This window comes from Pristiophorus japonicus, chromosome 12, assembly GCF_044704955.1.
Source record: "Pristiophorus japonicus isolate sPriJap1 chromosome 12, sPriJap1.hap1, whole genome shotgun sequence".
Lineage (NCBI taxonomy): Eukaryota > Metazoa > Chordata > Chondrichthyes > Pristiophoridae > Pristiophorus > Pristiophorus japonicus.
Window position 1 is genome coordinate 177,785,945 of NC_091988.1, and position 15,379 is coordinate 177,801,323.

Here is a 15,379-nt window from a genome sequence, read left to right on the forward strand (position 1 = left end):
AAACTGCAGTATGTGGACGAAGCCTACATCTGCGCACATTCTGAGGCTGAACTCCAGGAAATAGTCGATGTATTCACCGGGGCATATGAAAGCATGGGCCTTATAATTAACATCCGTAAGACGAAGGTCCTCCACCAGGTTGTCCTTGCTGCACAGCACTGTTCCCCAGTCATCAAGATTCACGGCGTGGCCCTCGACAACGCGGACCACTTCCCATATCTCGGGGGCCTCTTACCGACAAAGGCAGATATGATGTGAAGATTCAACATCACCTCCAGTGAGCCAGTGCAGCCTTCGGCCACCTGAGGAAAAGAGTGTTCGAAGACCAGGCCCTCAAACCTACCACCAAGCTCATGGTCTACAGGGCTGTAGTAATACCCACCCTCCTGTATGGATCAGAGGCACGGATGACTTGCAGAAGGCACCTCGAGTCGCTGTAGATATATCACCAACGATGTCTCCGCAAGATCCTGCAAATCCCCTGCGAGGACAGATGCACCAACATCAATGTCTTTGCCCAGGCTAACATTCCCAACATTGAAGCACTAACCACACTCGATCAACTTCGCTGGGCAGGCCACTTAGTTCGTATGCTAGACACGAGACTCCCTAAGCAACTGCTCTATGTGGAACTCCTTCATGGCAAACGAGCCAAAGGTGGGCAGCGGCAATGTTACAAGGACACCCTCAAAGCCTCCCTGGTGAAGTGCGACATCACTGACACCTGGCAGACACTGGCCGAAGACTGCCCTAGGTGGAAAAAGTGCATCTGGGAGGGCATTGAGCTCTTCGAATCTCAACACAGCGAGCGTGAAGATGTCGGGCGCAGGCAGCGGAAGGAGCGCGTGGTAAATCAGTGCCACCCCCCCTTCCCCCGATGAATATTTGTCCCACCTGTGACAGGATCTATGGCTCTCGGGTTGGACTGTACAGCCACCAAAGAACTCACTTTCGGAGTGGATTCCGAGGGACTGCCTATGATGATGGGTTCAGAGGTGTCTTCAAGTTGTGTATTGAGGAAGAAGTTACATGGGACACTTATCATTTAAGAACTTTGCTGTAGCCTTTTCAGTGCCATGAAATTCTTTCCGCCTCCCCAGATATACCATATTAAAGCCAAAGTTCTGTGTTGGTCTTTCAGCTCTCTTCCCATTGGTGGCTGTGGTTCATTGCTGTTCTGCCAGTTGTGATTATTCTTCAATTCTCTCATTTGATCTCCCTTCTAATTTTGAGCTGGTGAAAACATTTAACATCTGAAACTCCAGTTTAGAGTGCTATCCCTTTTTCTTCTTTGATTTTGTATGCTTTGATCAAATTGAAGTTTTAGTTTGCTCCATTCCTGTACATTGTGTTGGGCTTTTACGGCAACCGGATGTCAGTGTCGTTTTTGTTGCCTTTCATCAAGTGCATTTCTGAAGAGTTTGAAGCTCATTTCAGTTACTCCAGGTGGCCAGATTGAAATGCTAGAAAGTGATCTGCAAAGATAACATGGCTTTTCTCAAAACACCAGCTTCACTGGCATGCAGTACAATCCTCCGTTTGAATCTTAATATCACTAAGTATGGTCAAATATTTAAGTATGTGGAAAACAAATGAATGAAGTAGGAGATTTACATTTGCCATGATTATCTTTCTCTGACGTTCACCTTCCCTGTGGGTCATTCCTACCCTTGTACTACATTGCATGTGTGCTTTCATATATTTAGAGGCTACTAATTGTGGAAACATTAGCCCCGATATTTGCAGGGGTTCAGGGATGCAGTTTTTCTGAAGAACTGATTTCCTTCGGGTCCTGCCAAATTTAACGGGCGGGTAAGGTTTTGGCACCAGACCGCAGCTGAGGAGTGGAGAAGAGGGAGGATCGGAAAGGCCGAGTAGGACAGGGTTTGAGATGAGAAAGGCATGGGGATGGGTGAGGGAGATCGGAGGCTGGAAATTGGGGAGGGGTGAGATTGGAGGCTGATGGGTGGGGTCGGGCAATGGAGATCGGAGGCTGGTGGTTGGGGGTGGTGGTGTGGGAGATCGGAGGCTTGGAGGGGAGATTGAAAGGGAGGGGGGTGGTGGATATTGGACGTCGGGAGGGTAGGCAGGAGATCAGAAGGGTCGGGGCCGTGGGGAAAGATCGTGGCTTTGGAGGAATGGGGGGGTGGGGGGGTGGAGGAGTAAGAAAGGCTAAGTCGCTGAGAGATCGCAGTGGGGGGTGCCCTATCGTGGGAATGATTTACAGGGAAGTTCGGTGGGCCGGAGGGTGAGGAACCACTCCTGCTTCTCCTGGTCCACAAGCCAAACTGGAAAGACACTTACCTTCTGGAACCAGCAGTCCTATTTCCCTTTAGCTGCCAGGTTTCCCGGTCCAGGAAACCTGTCCGGCCAATGTAAAATTTAAAATGGAGTTAAAATCTGATTCACGCAGTCTCATTAAAATATTTAAATGAGCGACCTGCCTCCTGGGGGCAGTTGGGTTGCCTACCCCCATCCCACCTTAGTTAAAACCAGAAGTAGGCAGGTTCGAGGAGAATTGGGTTTGGGTTTAAGATTTTTTACATTTTAACCCCCACCCAAGCCAAACCCAGCTATTTTGGGGAGTTAAAATCCCCACCTGCCACCATTGTTTCACATCATGTAAGCATGGCCCATCCAGCTGACTACGTCCTGTGCAAAGAAAGACTTTAGCTTACACACAAAAAGGACTAGCAAAGAACCACTTGGTTTCTACAAGACTTTAGAGAACAAAACTCTAAAAGCAGCCTTGTCCAAGTGAGCTCTGGTAGTTAATGGACCTATTCTAAAGTTCATGGAATATAAACTTCAAAAGAACGAGGGAGACTTTGCTGAAAGCAAATGATTTAATGTGCTCTGGACAATGGGAGTTATCCAAGCATCCTTCGTCTTCAAGTTATTTTTTAAAAATATATTTTAATGTTAGTGTGTCTGAAATAGCATACACTCTGTTTTAGGGGAGTGTTTGCTGGTGCTGTTGGGGAGGGGTTAAACTAATATGGCAGGGGGATGGGAACCTATGCAGGGAGACATAGGGAAGTAGAATGGGGACAGAAGCAAAAGATAGAAAAAATAGAAGTAAAAGTGGTGGGCAGAGAAACCCAAGGCAAAAATCAAAAAGGGCCACATTACAGCAAAATTCTAAAGAGGCAAAGTGTGTTTAAAAAGACAAGCCTGAAGGCTCTGTGCCTCAATGTGAGGAGTATTGGTAATAAGGTGGCCAAATTAACTGCAGCTATTAACGAATATGATATAATTGGCATTACGGAGACATGGCTCCAGGGTGACCAAGGCTGGGAACTCAACATCCAGGGATATTCAACATTCAGGAAGGATAGACAGAAAGGAAAAGGAGGTGGGGTAGCGTTGCTGGTTAAAGAGGAAATTAACACAATAGTAAGGAAGGACATTAGCTTGGATGATGTGGAATCTGTATGGGTAGAGCTGCGGAATACCAAAGGGCAGAAAACGGTCGTGGGAGTTGTGTACAGACCACCAAACAGTAGTAGTGAGGTTGGGGACAGCATCAAACAAGAAATTAGGGATGCATGCAATAAAGGTACAGCAGTTATCTTGGGCGACTTTAATCTACATATTGATTAGGCTAACCAAACTGGTAGCAATACTGTAGAGGAGGATTTCCTGGAGTGTATTAGGAATGGTTTTCTAGACCAATATGTCGAGGAACCAACCAGATGGCTGGCCATCCCAGACTGGCTGATGTGTAATGAGAAAGGACTAATTAACAATCTTGTTGTGCGAGTCCCCTTGGGGAAGAGTGACCATAATATGGTAGAATTCTTTATTAAGATGGAGAGTGACCCAGTTAATTCAGAGACTAGGTTCCTGAACTTAAGGAAAGGTAACTTCGATGGTATGAGACGTGAATTGGCTAGAATAGACTGGCGAATGATACTTAAAGGGTTGACAGTGGATAGGCAATGGCAAACATTTAAAGATCACACGGATGAACTTCAACAATTGTACATCCCGGTCTGAAGTAAAAATAAAACGGGGAAGGTGTCTCAACCGTGGCTAATAGTGTTAAATCCAAGGAAGAGGCATATACATTGGCCAGAAAAAGCAGCAAACCTGAGGACTGGGAGAAATTTAGAATTCAACAGAGGAGGATAAAGGATTTAATTAGGAGGGGGAAAATAGAGTATGAGAGGAAGCTTGCTGGGAACATAAAAGCTGACTGCAAAAGCTTCTATAGATATGTGAAGAGAAAAAGATTAGTGAAGACAAACATATGTCTCTTGCAGTCAGATTCAGGTGAATTTATAATGGGGAACAAAGAAATGGCGGACCAATTGAACAAATACTTTGGTTCTGTCTTCACGAAGGAAGACACAAATAACCTTTCAGAAATACTAGGGGACCGAGGGTCGAGTGAGAAGGAGGAACTGAAGGAAATCCTTATTAGGCAGGAAATTGTGTTAGGGAAATTGATGGGATTGAAGGCTGATAAATCCCCAGGGCCTGATAGTCTGCATCCCAGAGTACTTAAGGAAGGGCCCTAGAAATAGTGGATGCATTGGTGATCATTTTCCAACAGTCTATCGACTCCTGGATCAGTTCCTATAGACTGGAGGGTAGCTAATGGAACACCACTTTTTAAGAAAGGAGGGAGAGAGAAAACGGGGAATTATAGACCGGTTAGCTTGACATCAGTAGTGGGGAAAATGCTGGAATCAATTATTAAAGATGAAATAGCAGCGCATTTGGAAAGCAGTGACAGGATCGGACCAAGTCAGCATGGATATATGAAAGAGAAATCATGCTTGACAAATCTTATAGAATTTTTTGAGGATGTAATTAGCAGAGTGGACAAGGGAGAACCAGTGGATGTGGTGTATTTGGACTTTCAAAAGGCTTTTGACAAGGTCCCACACAATAGATTGGTGTGCAAAATTAAAGCACATGGTATTGGGGGTAATGTACTGACGTGGCTAGAGAACTGGTTGGCAGACAGGAAGCTGAGAGTCGGGATAAACGGGTCCTTTTCAGAATGGCAGGCAGTGACTAGTGGGGTGCTGCAGGGCTGTGCTGGGACCCCAGCTATTTACAATATACATCAATGATTTAGATGAAGGAATTGAGTATAATATCTCCAAGTTTGCAGATGACACTAAGCTGGGTGGCGGTGTGAGCTGTGAGGAGGATACTAAGAGGCTGCAGAGTGACTTGGACAGGTTAGGTGAGTGGGCAAATGCATGGCAGATGCAATATAATGTGGATAAATGCGAGGTTATCCACTTTGGTGGCAAAAACACGAAGGCAGAATATTTCCTAATCTGGCGGCAGATTAGGAAAAGGGGAGGTGCAATGAGACCTGGGTGTCATGGTACATCAGTCATTGAAAGTTGGCATGCAGGTACAGCAGGCGGTGAAGAAGGCAAATGACATGTTGGCCTTCATAGGGAGAGGATTTGAGTATAGGAGCAGGGAGATCTTACTGCAGTTGTACAGGGCCTTGGTGAGGCCTCACCTGGAATATTGTGTTCAGTTTTGGTCGTCTAATCTGAGGAAGGACGTTCTTGCTATTGAGGGAGTGCAGTGAAGGTTCACCAGACTGATTCCCGGGATGGCAGGACTGACATGAGGAGAGACTGGATCGACTGGGCCTGTATTCACTGGAGTTTAGAAGGATAAGAGGGGATCTCATAGAAACATATAAAATTCTGACGGGACTGGATAGGTTAGATGCAGGAAGAATGTTCCTGATGTTGGGGAAGTCCAGAATCAGGGGACACAGTCTAAAGATAAGGGGTAAGCCATTTAGGACTGAGATGAGGAGAAACCTCTTCACTGAGTTGTCAACCTGTGGAATTCTCTACCGCAGAGAGTTGTTGATGCCACTTCATTGGATATATTCAAGAGGGAGTTAGATATGGCCCTTACGGCTAAAGGGATCGAGGGGTATGGAGAGAAATCAGGAAAGGGGTACTGAGGTGAATGATCAGCCATGATCTTATTGAACGGTGGTGCAGGCTCGAAGGGCCGAATGGCCTACTCCTGCACCTATTTTCTATTTTCTATATTTAGTTAAGAACATAAGAACATAAGAATTAGGAACAGGAGTAGACCATCTAGCCCCTCGAGCCTGCTCCGCCATTCAACAAGATCATGGCTGATCTGGTCGTGGACTCCGCTCCACTTACCCGCCCTCTCCCCGTAACCCTTAATTCCCTTATTGCCTAAAAAACTATCTATCTATCTGTGACTTGAAAACATTCAATGAGCTAGCCTCAACTGCTTCCTTGGGCAGAGAATTCCACAGATTCACAACCCTCTTGGAGAAGAAATTCTTTCTCAACTCGGTTTTAAATTGGCTCCTCCATATTTTGAGGCTGTGCCCCCTAGTTCTCGTCTCCCCCACCAGTGGAAACAACCTCTGCCTCTATCTTGTCTATCCCTTTCATGATTTTAAATGTTTCTATAAGATCACCCCTCATCCTTCTGAACGCCAACGAGTAAAGACCCAGTCTACTCAATCTATCATCATAAGGTAACCCCCTCATTTCTGGAATCAGCCTAGTGAATCGTCTCTGTACCCCTTCCAAAGCCAGTATATCCTTCCTTAAGTAAGGTGACCAAAACTGCACGCAGTACTCCAGGTGCGGCCTTACCAATACCTTATACAGTTGCAGCAAGATCTCCCTGCTTTTGTACTCCATCCCTCTCGCAATGAAGGCCAACATTCCATTCACCTTCCTGATTACCTGCTGCACCTGCAAACTAACCTTTTGGGATTCATGCACAAGGACCCCCAGGTCACTCTGCACCACAGCATGTTGTAATTTCTCCCCATTCAAATAATATTCCCTTTTACTGTTTTTTTTTTTCCCACAAGGTGGATGACCTCACACTTTCCGACATTGTATTCCATCTGTCAAATCTTAGCCCATTCGCTTAACCTATCCAAATCTCCTTCCAACCTCTGAGTCCTCTACACAACCCCCTTTCCCACTAATCTTAGTGTCATCTGCAAATTTTGTTGCACTACACTCTGTCCCCTCTTCTAGGTCATCTATGTATATTGTAATCAGTTGTGGTCCCAGCACTGATCCCTGTGGCACACCACTAACCACTGATTTCCAACCAGAAAAGGACCCATTTATCCCGACTCTCTGCTTTCTGTTCGCCAGCCAATTCTCTATCCATGCTAATACATTTCCACTGTCTCCGCGTACCTTTATCTTCTGCAGTAACCTTTTGTGTGGCACCTTATCGAATGCCTTTTGGAAATCTAAATACACCACATCCATCGGTACACCTCTATCTACCATGCTCGAAATATCCTCAAAGAATTCCAGTAAGTTGGTTAAACATGATTTCCCTTTCATGAATCCATGCTGCGTCTGCTTGATTGCACTATTCCTATCTAGATGTCCCGCTATTTCTTCCTTAATGATAGTTTCAAGCATTTTCCCCACTACAGATGTTAAACTAACCGGCCTATAGTTACCTGCCTTTTGCCTGCCCCCTTTTTTAAACAGAGGCGTTACATTAGCTGCTTTCCAATCCGATGGTACCTCCCCAGATTCCAGGGAATTTTGGTAGATTATAACGAATGCATCTGCTATAACTTCCGCCATCTCTTTTAATACTCTGGGATGCATTTCATCAGGACCAGGCGACTTGGCTACCTTCAGTCCCATTAGCCTGTCCAGCACTACCCCCCTAGTGATAGTGATTGTCTCAAGGTCCTCCCTTCCCACATTCCTGTGGCCTGCAAATTTTGCCATTGTTTTTGTGTCTTCCACTGTGAAGACGGAAGCAAAATAATTGTTTAAGGTCTCAGCCATTTCCACATTTCCCATTATTAAATCCCCCTTTTCATCTTCTAAGAGACGAACATTTACTTTAGTCACTCTTTTCCGTTTTATATATCTGTAAAAGCTTTTACTATCTGTTTTTATGTTTTGCGCAAGTTTACCTTCGTAATCTAACTTCCCTTTATTGCTTTTTTAGTCATTCTTTGCTGTTGCTTAAAATTTTCCCAATCCTCTAGTTTCCCACTAACCTTGGCCACCTTATACGCATTGGTCTTTGATTTGATACTTTCCTTTATTTCCTTGGTTATCCACGGCTGGTTATCCCTTCTCTTGCCGCCCTTCTTTTTCACTGGAATATATTTTTGTTGCGCACTATGAAAGAGCTCCTTAAAAATCCTCCACTGTTCCTGAATTGTGCCACCGTTTAGTCCTTGTTTCCAGTCTACTTTCGCCAACTCTGCCCTCATCCCACTGTAGTCCCCTTTGTTTAAGCATAGTACGCTCGTTTCTGACACAACTTCCTCATCCTCAATCTGTATTACAAATTCAACCATATTGTGATCACTCATTCCGAGAGGATCTTTTATTAGGAGATAGTTTATTTTTCCTGTCTCATTACACAGGACCAGATCTAAGATGGCTTACTCCCTTGTAGGTTCTGTTACATACTGTTCTAAGAAACAATCCCGTATGCATTCTATGAATTCCTCCTCCAGGCTACCCCGTGCGATTTGATTTGACCAATCGATATATAGGTTAAAATCCCCCATGACTACTGCCGTTCCTTTTTCACATGCCTCCATTATTCCCTTGATTATTGCCCGCCCCACCGTGAAGTTATTATTTGGGGGCCTATAAACTATGCCGACCAGTGACTTTTTCCCCTTACTATCTCTAATCTCCACCCACAATGATTCAACATTTTGTTCATTGGAGCCAATATCATCCCTCACAACTGCCCTGATATCATCTTTTATTAACAGAGCTACCTCACCTCCTTTCCCTTCTTGCCTATCTTTCTGAATCGTCAGATAGCCCTGTATTTTTAATTCCCAGTCTTGTCCACCTTGCAACCATGTTTCTGTAATGGCCACCAAATCATACCCATTTGTAATGATTTGTGCCGTCAACTCATTTACTTCATTTCGAATGCTGCGTGCATTTAGGTAGAGTGTTTTCATCCTAGTTTTTAAACTATGATTTTTAGTTTTGACCCCTCCTGCAGTCCTTTTATATTCAGTGGCCCTTTTTGTTTCTTGCCTTTGGTTTCTCTGCCCTCCACTTTTATTCATCTCTTTTCTGTCTTTTATTTTTGTCTCCTTTTTGTTTCCCTCTGTCTCCCTGTATTGGTTCCCATCCCCCTGCCATATTAGTTTAACTCCTCCCCAACAGCACTAGCAAACACTCCCCCTAGGACATTGGTTCCAGTCCTGCCCAAGTGCAGACCATCCAGTTTGTACTGGTCCCATCTCCCCCAGAACCTGTTCCAATGCCCCACGAATTTGAATCCCTCCCTGTTGCACCACTGCTCAAGCCACGTATTCATCTGTGCTATCCTGTGATTCCTACTCTGACTAGCACGTGGCACTGGTAGCAATCCCGAGATTGTTACTTTTGAGGTCCTACTTTTAATTTAGCTCCTAGCTCCTTAAATTCGTCTCGTAGGACCTCATCTCTTTTTTTACCTATGTAGTTGGGAAACTGTCATTGAGTACAAACAGTATCTTTGGGCAAATGTGTTGAACTGGTTTCTGATTAGAAGGAAATGAAATAAAATTGCTTATATTTTAGGTTGGAGACTTGTATTGCGTACAAATGGTAAAAATTATATGATGGGATAATACATTGCAGTTTAGCAGGTATTTTACCTCTCCCACAACATGCACATGCACGTCTATCTGGCTTTACATAATTATGATGGTATTTGAAAAATTTGTTTTTCTGCATTTTGGTGGCTATTCATGTTTTAGGGCTTCAGTTAATTCTGAACTTATTCAGGATTCTTTGGTGTTAGTGATTCATCTTGATTAAATACTGGAGTTGTGGTACAGAAAACTAACCATCACTTAATTATGAGCGACACGACGCTGCACTGCACAAGCAGAAAGATTTTTTTTTTTAAAGTTATCATGCTGAACTGCTATACATTGACTGCATGGCTTCAATTTGTAACCAAATGAATGCTTGTATCATTATATAATCCTTTGTCCAGTAATACTGCTGCACCATTTTTGATCATAAGAACTGCATGCCACATTAACTTTTATTCATGTGAATTCTGCAATCTTCTGCTGTGACCTTGTGTATGTGTGATAATGTATGGTATCCATTGGGCAATTTAATGTGGTCCAGGTCATTTTTGTAATTTTAATATCTGAATCTTATAACCGGTTGCTTTTTGTTCAAACAGTCCATTTTATTTAAAGCCCCTTTTGTTTTTCCACCCTTTTTAAGCTTGGTACAAGGAAGCACGCTTGCCTCGGGTGCTTGTGTTTTTGAGTATCAGGCTTTGAGTTAATCTAAGCAGCCACATCGTCCAATGAGATATTAATGTGACATCCTTTCTGCCTGTTTGCATGGTTCAGATGGGTCTTGCAAGTCTCGTGACACTTTTTTGAAATTGAGCAGGAAGTGCTCTGTGTCCTGGCTAACTTTCCTCGTTCAACGAATACCATCAACGTTAGTAATGGATCTCATTGCTGTTTGTGGGATGTTACTGACACAAATTAAATGAATTTGCCTACATAACAGTCACTGCAGTTTTTAATGAAACACTTGAAGACTTTTTGAGATAAGAAAGTGTATAAATACAAATATTATTTGTGTGAGCTCTTCTGTTTGCTTTTAACAAAAGCAGAAAATTCTGGAGATGGGCAGATCAGTCAGCATCTTGAAGGGGCAAATTAAAAATTTTTGATTTTAGCCCTTCATCACAATACCTGAAACTGTAACTGTAACTTTTTATAGAAGCTGACTGACCTGTGTTTACAGCATGGTTTTTTTTTTGATTTCTAGCACTTATTTACTATTTGTACTGTTTTATTTTATTGCTGTCGTCTATCCCAAGATTGAGGAATCAAGAATTGTACATATTGATAATGATTACTAGTATTTTCTGCTGCTTTAATCCTGGTGCAGTTCTTGCTGAACACAAGTGTTTCAATATCAAAGCACACTATGAATGCATGACTGAAGAAAGTTCCATGTTATTAATTTTCATTATGATTGATGTATTTTTAATAGCTGCAGTTAATTGGTTTTATAACTTTTTGTGATTTTTAAATAGTGTTTACTGGACCTTCTACATTTCAGGCTCCATGGAATGCAGATGTTGACATCTGGTGGCATGAGCTAATGAAGGATGCCAGTGATGAATGTGAACCTGAGTGGTGTGATGCTGAAGATCCTCTGTTTATCCTTTACACTAGTGGATCAACTGGAAAACCAAAGGTAATGTCGGGAGCATCATGACTGGACACTTCCAAACCCCCAGCAGCCATGTAATCTCCTGGGAGAGGCAACAGGGTAATCAAAACCAGTCCAGGAGACCACATGACCATGCGTATGTTAACTGGTAAACCACTTACCTTTTTATAAAATGCGATCTCTGCCTCAGCCAAGAACCAGTCCAGCTTTCTTTTGCAGGCTTGCAGAGAGTCAGCAGATACCGCACGAGCCGGCAACTTAATTGCAAAGGTCCACTACTTTCTTGGAAAAGAAGAACTGCCTAACATCTAGCCTATTCCTACTTTTGCATAGTTTAAATGCATGACCCCTGGTCCTCTCCAATCTGTCAAATTGAAATAATTTATCACTGGGTATATAATTCAGTCCTTTCATTATTTTGTATACCTCTATCAGGTCGCTTCTAAGTCTATGCTAGTCTAAAGTGAATCATCATATCATAGGCAGTCCCTCGGAATTGAGGAAGACTTGCTTCCACTCCTGAAGTGAGTTCTTTGGTGGCTGAACAGTCCAATACGAGAACCACAGACTCTGTCACAGGTGGGACAGGTAGTCGTTGAGGGGAGGGGTGGGTGGGACTGGATTGCCGCACGCTTTTTCAGCTGTCATCGCTTGATTTCTGCCTGCTCTCGGCGTTGAGACTCTAGGTGCCCAGCGCCCTCTCGGATGCACTTCCTCCACTTAGGGCGGTCTTGGGCCAGGGATTCCCAGGTGTCAGTGGGGATGTCGCACTTTATCAGGGAGGCTTTGAGGGTATCTTTGTAGCGTTTCCGCTGCACCCCTTTGGCTCGTTTGCCATGAAGGAGCTCAGAGTAGGGCACTTGCTTTGGGAGTCTCATGTCTGGCATGTGAACTATGTGGAATAGACCCAGCTCTTTAAGCCTATCTGAGTAGCTGAGGTTATTTAAGCTGGGAATCATTCTTGTGGCTCTTCAATGAATCTTTTCCAAGGCCACCAGTTGAGGGGACCACAACTGGGCACAGTACTCTAGATGCGGTTTAATCAAGGACCTGTATAGGGTTTTCTTTGACTTTTATTAAATGGCTCTCCTAAGACCCTGTTTGCTTCAGCTACAGCTTATCTGAATTAGTCGTGAACCTTGAGTGATCTGTGTTCACTAACGCCTAGATCCTTTACTCTAGACTGATTTCAGTCTTATTCCCTGTAAATGTAGTCTTTGTTGATCCTGCCTACATGCATCCCATTACATTTATCCAGGTTAAATGCCACTTTCCATTATTTGCCTCATTCCCCAGCGCAGTTAAATCTTTTTGCAGAAGATTTTACGCCTCTGCAGTCTTAACGCTCACGTACATTTTTGTATCTGCAAACTTGCTGACCATAGCCCTAACACCAGTGTCCAGGTTGCTAATTAAAATACTGAAAGGTAATGGCCCTAACATCAAACTTTGTTGTGTACCACGTGTAACCTGTCTTCAGGCTGATCCACAACCATTGACTACAAATTTCTGCCTGTGAGATTGGAGCCAATTCTGAATTCAGTCTATCAAATTACACAAGATTCTATCTTGCAGATTACCCTCATCCACTAACTAGTAAATTTTTTTAAAAACTCGAGCAAGTTGGTAAGACACGACCTTCTTTTCCAAAAGCCATGGTGGATTTCTCTAATGACCACTTCTTCCCAGAGATCATAAAGAGCATCTCTTAAGATCCCTTCCAGCATCTTCCCTATGAACGATGTCAGATTGTTGGCCCAGATTCTTACTTGTCCCCTTTGAAAATTGAAACTACATGAGCTACCTTCCTCTCTAAGGGAACAATTCCTGACTCTTGAACTGTTGAAGATTTTGGCAAAGTGCTCACATAATACCTGTCCCCACCTCTTTAATCACCCTCAAGTGATTCCGGTCCTGGAACCTAATCTATTTTGAGATTTCCTATTCTATCCACAAGGACATCTATTTTAATAATTATAATTTTATTGTTTACAGTGCATCCCACAGCTGCAAACTGAGCATCATCCACCGGAATGTAGACTGATGCAAAATAATAATTTAACAACTCTGCCATGGCATGGGAGTCTGTTTGAATTTGTCCTGAAGATTCTTTTAGTGGTCCTATACTATCTAATGGTCACCTGACTCCTGACGTAGTTCAAAAAGTTTTGATATTGCTATCATAATTGTGTATCATCTTTTCCAAAGATCTCTTGGCTTCTTTAGTGGATGCTTTTGTGTCTCATAATTATGTGTCATGTGTGTCCCTGTTCCCCAGTGAGATATATGCTTTCTGCTCCAGTCTAATTTGTCTCTGCACATTTCTTGTTCGCCATTTTGGTTTTGGTTTCCATGAATCCTTTTAACCGTTAGTTTTTTTTTGTTTTAGAATGAGTTTTAACGACAACTCTGTTATCCCCAGTATTTATTTGCCTATCTGAATAAGGTTGTCCAATTGTCTTTTTCCAAATCCTCAGCCTGTTTTGCTAAATTAGCCCTTTTATGTTCCGATTACCTTCAGCCTTCGCTTGGCCAATGTGATTAAATCGAATTATATTATGATTAGATTTGATTGAGCACGGGTCACTGCCAAAAAGCAGATCTAGAATTTGGCTGCCCTCTAATTGCTTCACCAACATATGGTGTAAGAAAACAATCATTAATGGTATCCACAAAAGTTTCAGCTACTCTTCCTACTAAACTAGATGGTTCACTATCAGACAATCTAATGCTCGGAAAGTTGAAATCCCCCAACAGCTGATTAGAAATGTGTCTCGAGAATTATGTCCTCCCTGTTTAATGTAGAAACGGATTAAATATTAACTGAAATGACGGGTTGTGCACCATTTTATAAAAGTCGTTTCAAAGACAGCTGTGCCTTGGAAAGGATTTGTTTGATGTGGTCAAAAATGTAATTACTCTCTAATTTGGCAGATTGCTAGTATAAATACATTTATAGAAACCCTTTTGTATCTGCCAGAGTAACTTTTTTACATGGATCAAAGAAGCTGCATTTTGTATTTGCACCCACCCATGTACAGTCTGATCTATTTACTGTCCATTAATTTTCATGCACGCTATATGCCACAAGTACAATACATAATCCGCTCCATAAACAATTTCAAACCTTCAAACAAGATTTGCTTCCATTTCTGACCACTTGACTTTTAAGTATGCAGCACTTTAAATATGTAGCTCGCACACTCAGTGTGGAATCCCCATCGCAGGAAGCAAATGGGGCAAAATCAAGGCCAATCATTTTACTGCATGCAGTTTTGGTTTCCATATTTACGAAAGGATATACTTGCTTTGGAGGCAGTTCAGAGAAGGTTCACTAGGTTGATTCCGGGGATGAGGGGATTGACTTATGAGGAAAGGTTGAGTGGGTTGGGCCTCTACTCATTGGAGTTCAGAAGAATGAGAGGTAATCTTATCGAAACGTATAAGATTATGGGGGGGGGGCTTGACGAGGTGGATGCAGAGAGGATGTTTCCACTGATGGAGACTAGAACTAGAGGGCATGATCTTAGAATAAGGGGCCGCCCATTTAAAACGGAGATGAGGAGAAATTTCTTCTGAGGGTTGTAAATCTGTGGAATTTGCTGCCTCAGAGAGCTGTGGAAGCTGGGACATTGAATAAATTTAAGGCAGAAATAGACAGTTACTTAAACGATAAGAGGAGCGGGCGGGGAAGTGGAGCTAAGTCCGTGATCAGATCAGCCATGATATTGAATGGCGGAGCCGACTCGAGGGGCCGTATGGCCTACTCCTGTTCTTATTTCTTATGTTCTTATGTAAAATGACAGGTTGTACACCCACAATTTTTCATCATGTACTCCCTGCAAGCATGTCTCCCCTTTTGAGATTGTTGGATTATGGAATGTCCTTTGCCATCATTTTTCCCTCAACCAGCATCACCAGAACAGAATAACTGGTTATTTATCTCGGTGCTGTTTGTGGAACCTTGCTCTATCCAAATTGGATGTCGTGCTTGCCTACTTAACCGTGAACATACTTCAAAGGCAATGCAATGGCTCTGAACTCCTTTGGGATGTACTGAGGACGTGAACTGTACTATATAAACATAAGTTTGTTTGTTTTGTATTTACGAGCATCCTATAAGGCCAACTCTTCACTCTGCCAGCTTGCATAATAGTCCTGGTAGAACTTTT

At 43.0% G+C, this 15,379-nt stretch overlaps 1 protein-coding gene across 6 annotated transcripts in view; it reads left to right on the plus strand.

Moving 5' to 3' along the window:
* Nucleotides 1-15,379, plus strand: part of acss2 (acyl-CoA synthetase short chain family member 2) — a 115,639-nt gene that overhangs the window by 73,590 nt on the left and 26,670 nt on the right. For all 6 annotated transcript variants that reach the window (XM_070896212.1, XM_070896211.1, XM_070896207.1 and 3 more), the window contains one exon: nt 11,094-11,231. In XM_070896212.1, coding sequence (XP_070752313.1) covers nt 11,094-11,231 — 138 coding nt within the window. The remainder of the gene's footprint in view (nt 1-11,093; nt 11,232-15,379) is intronic.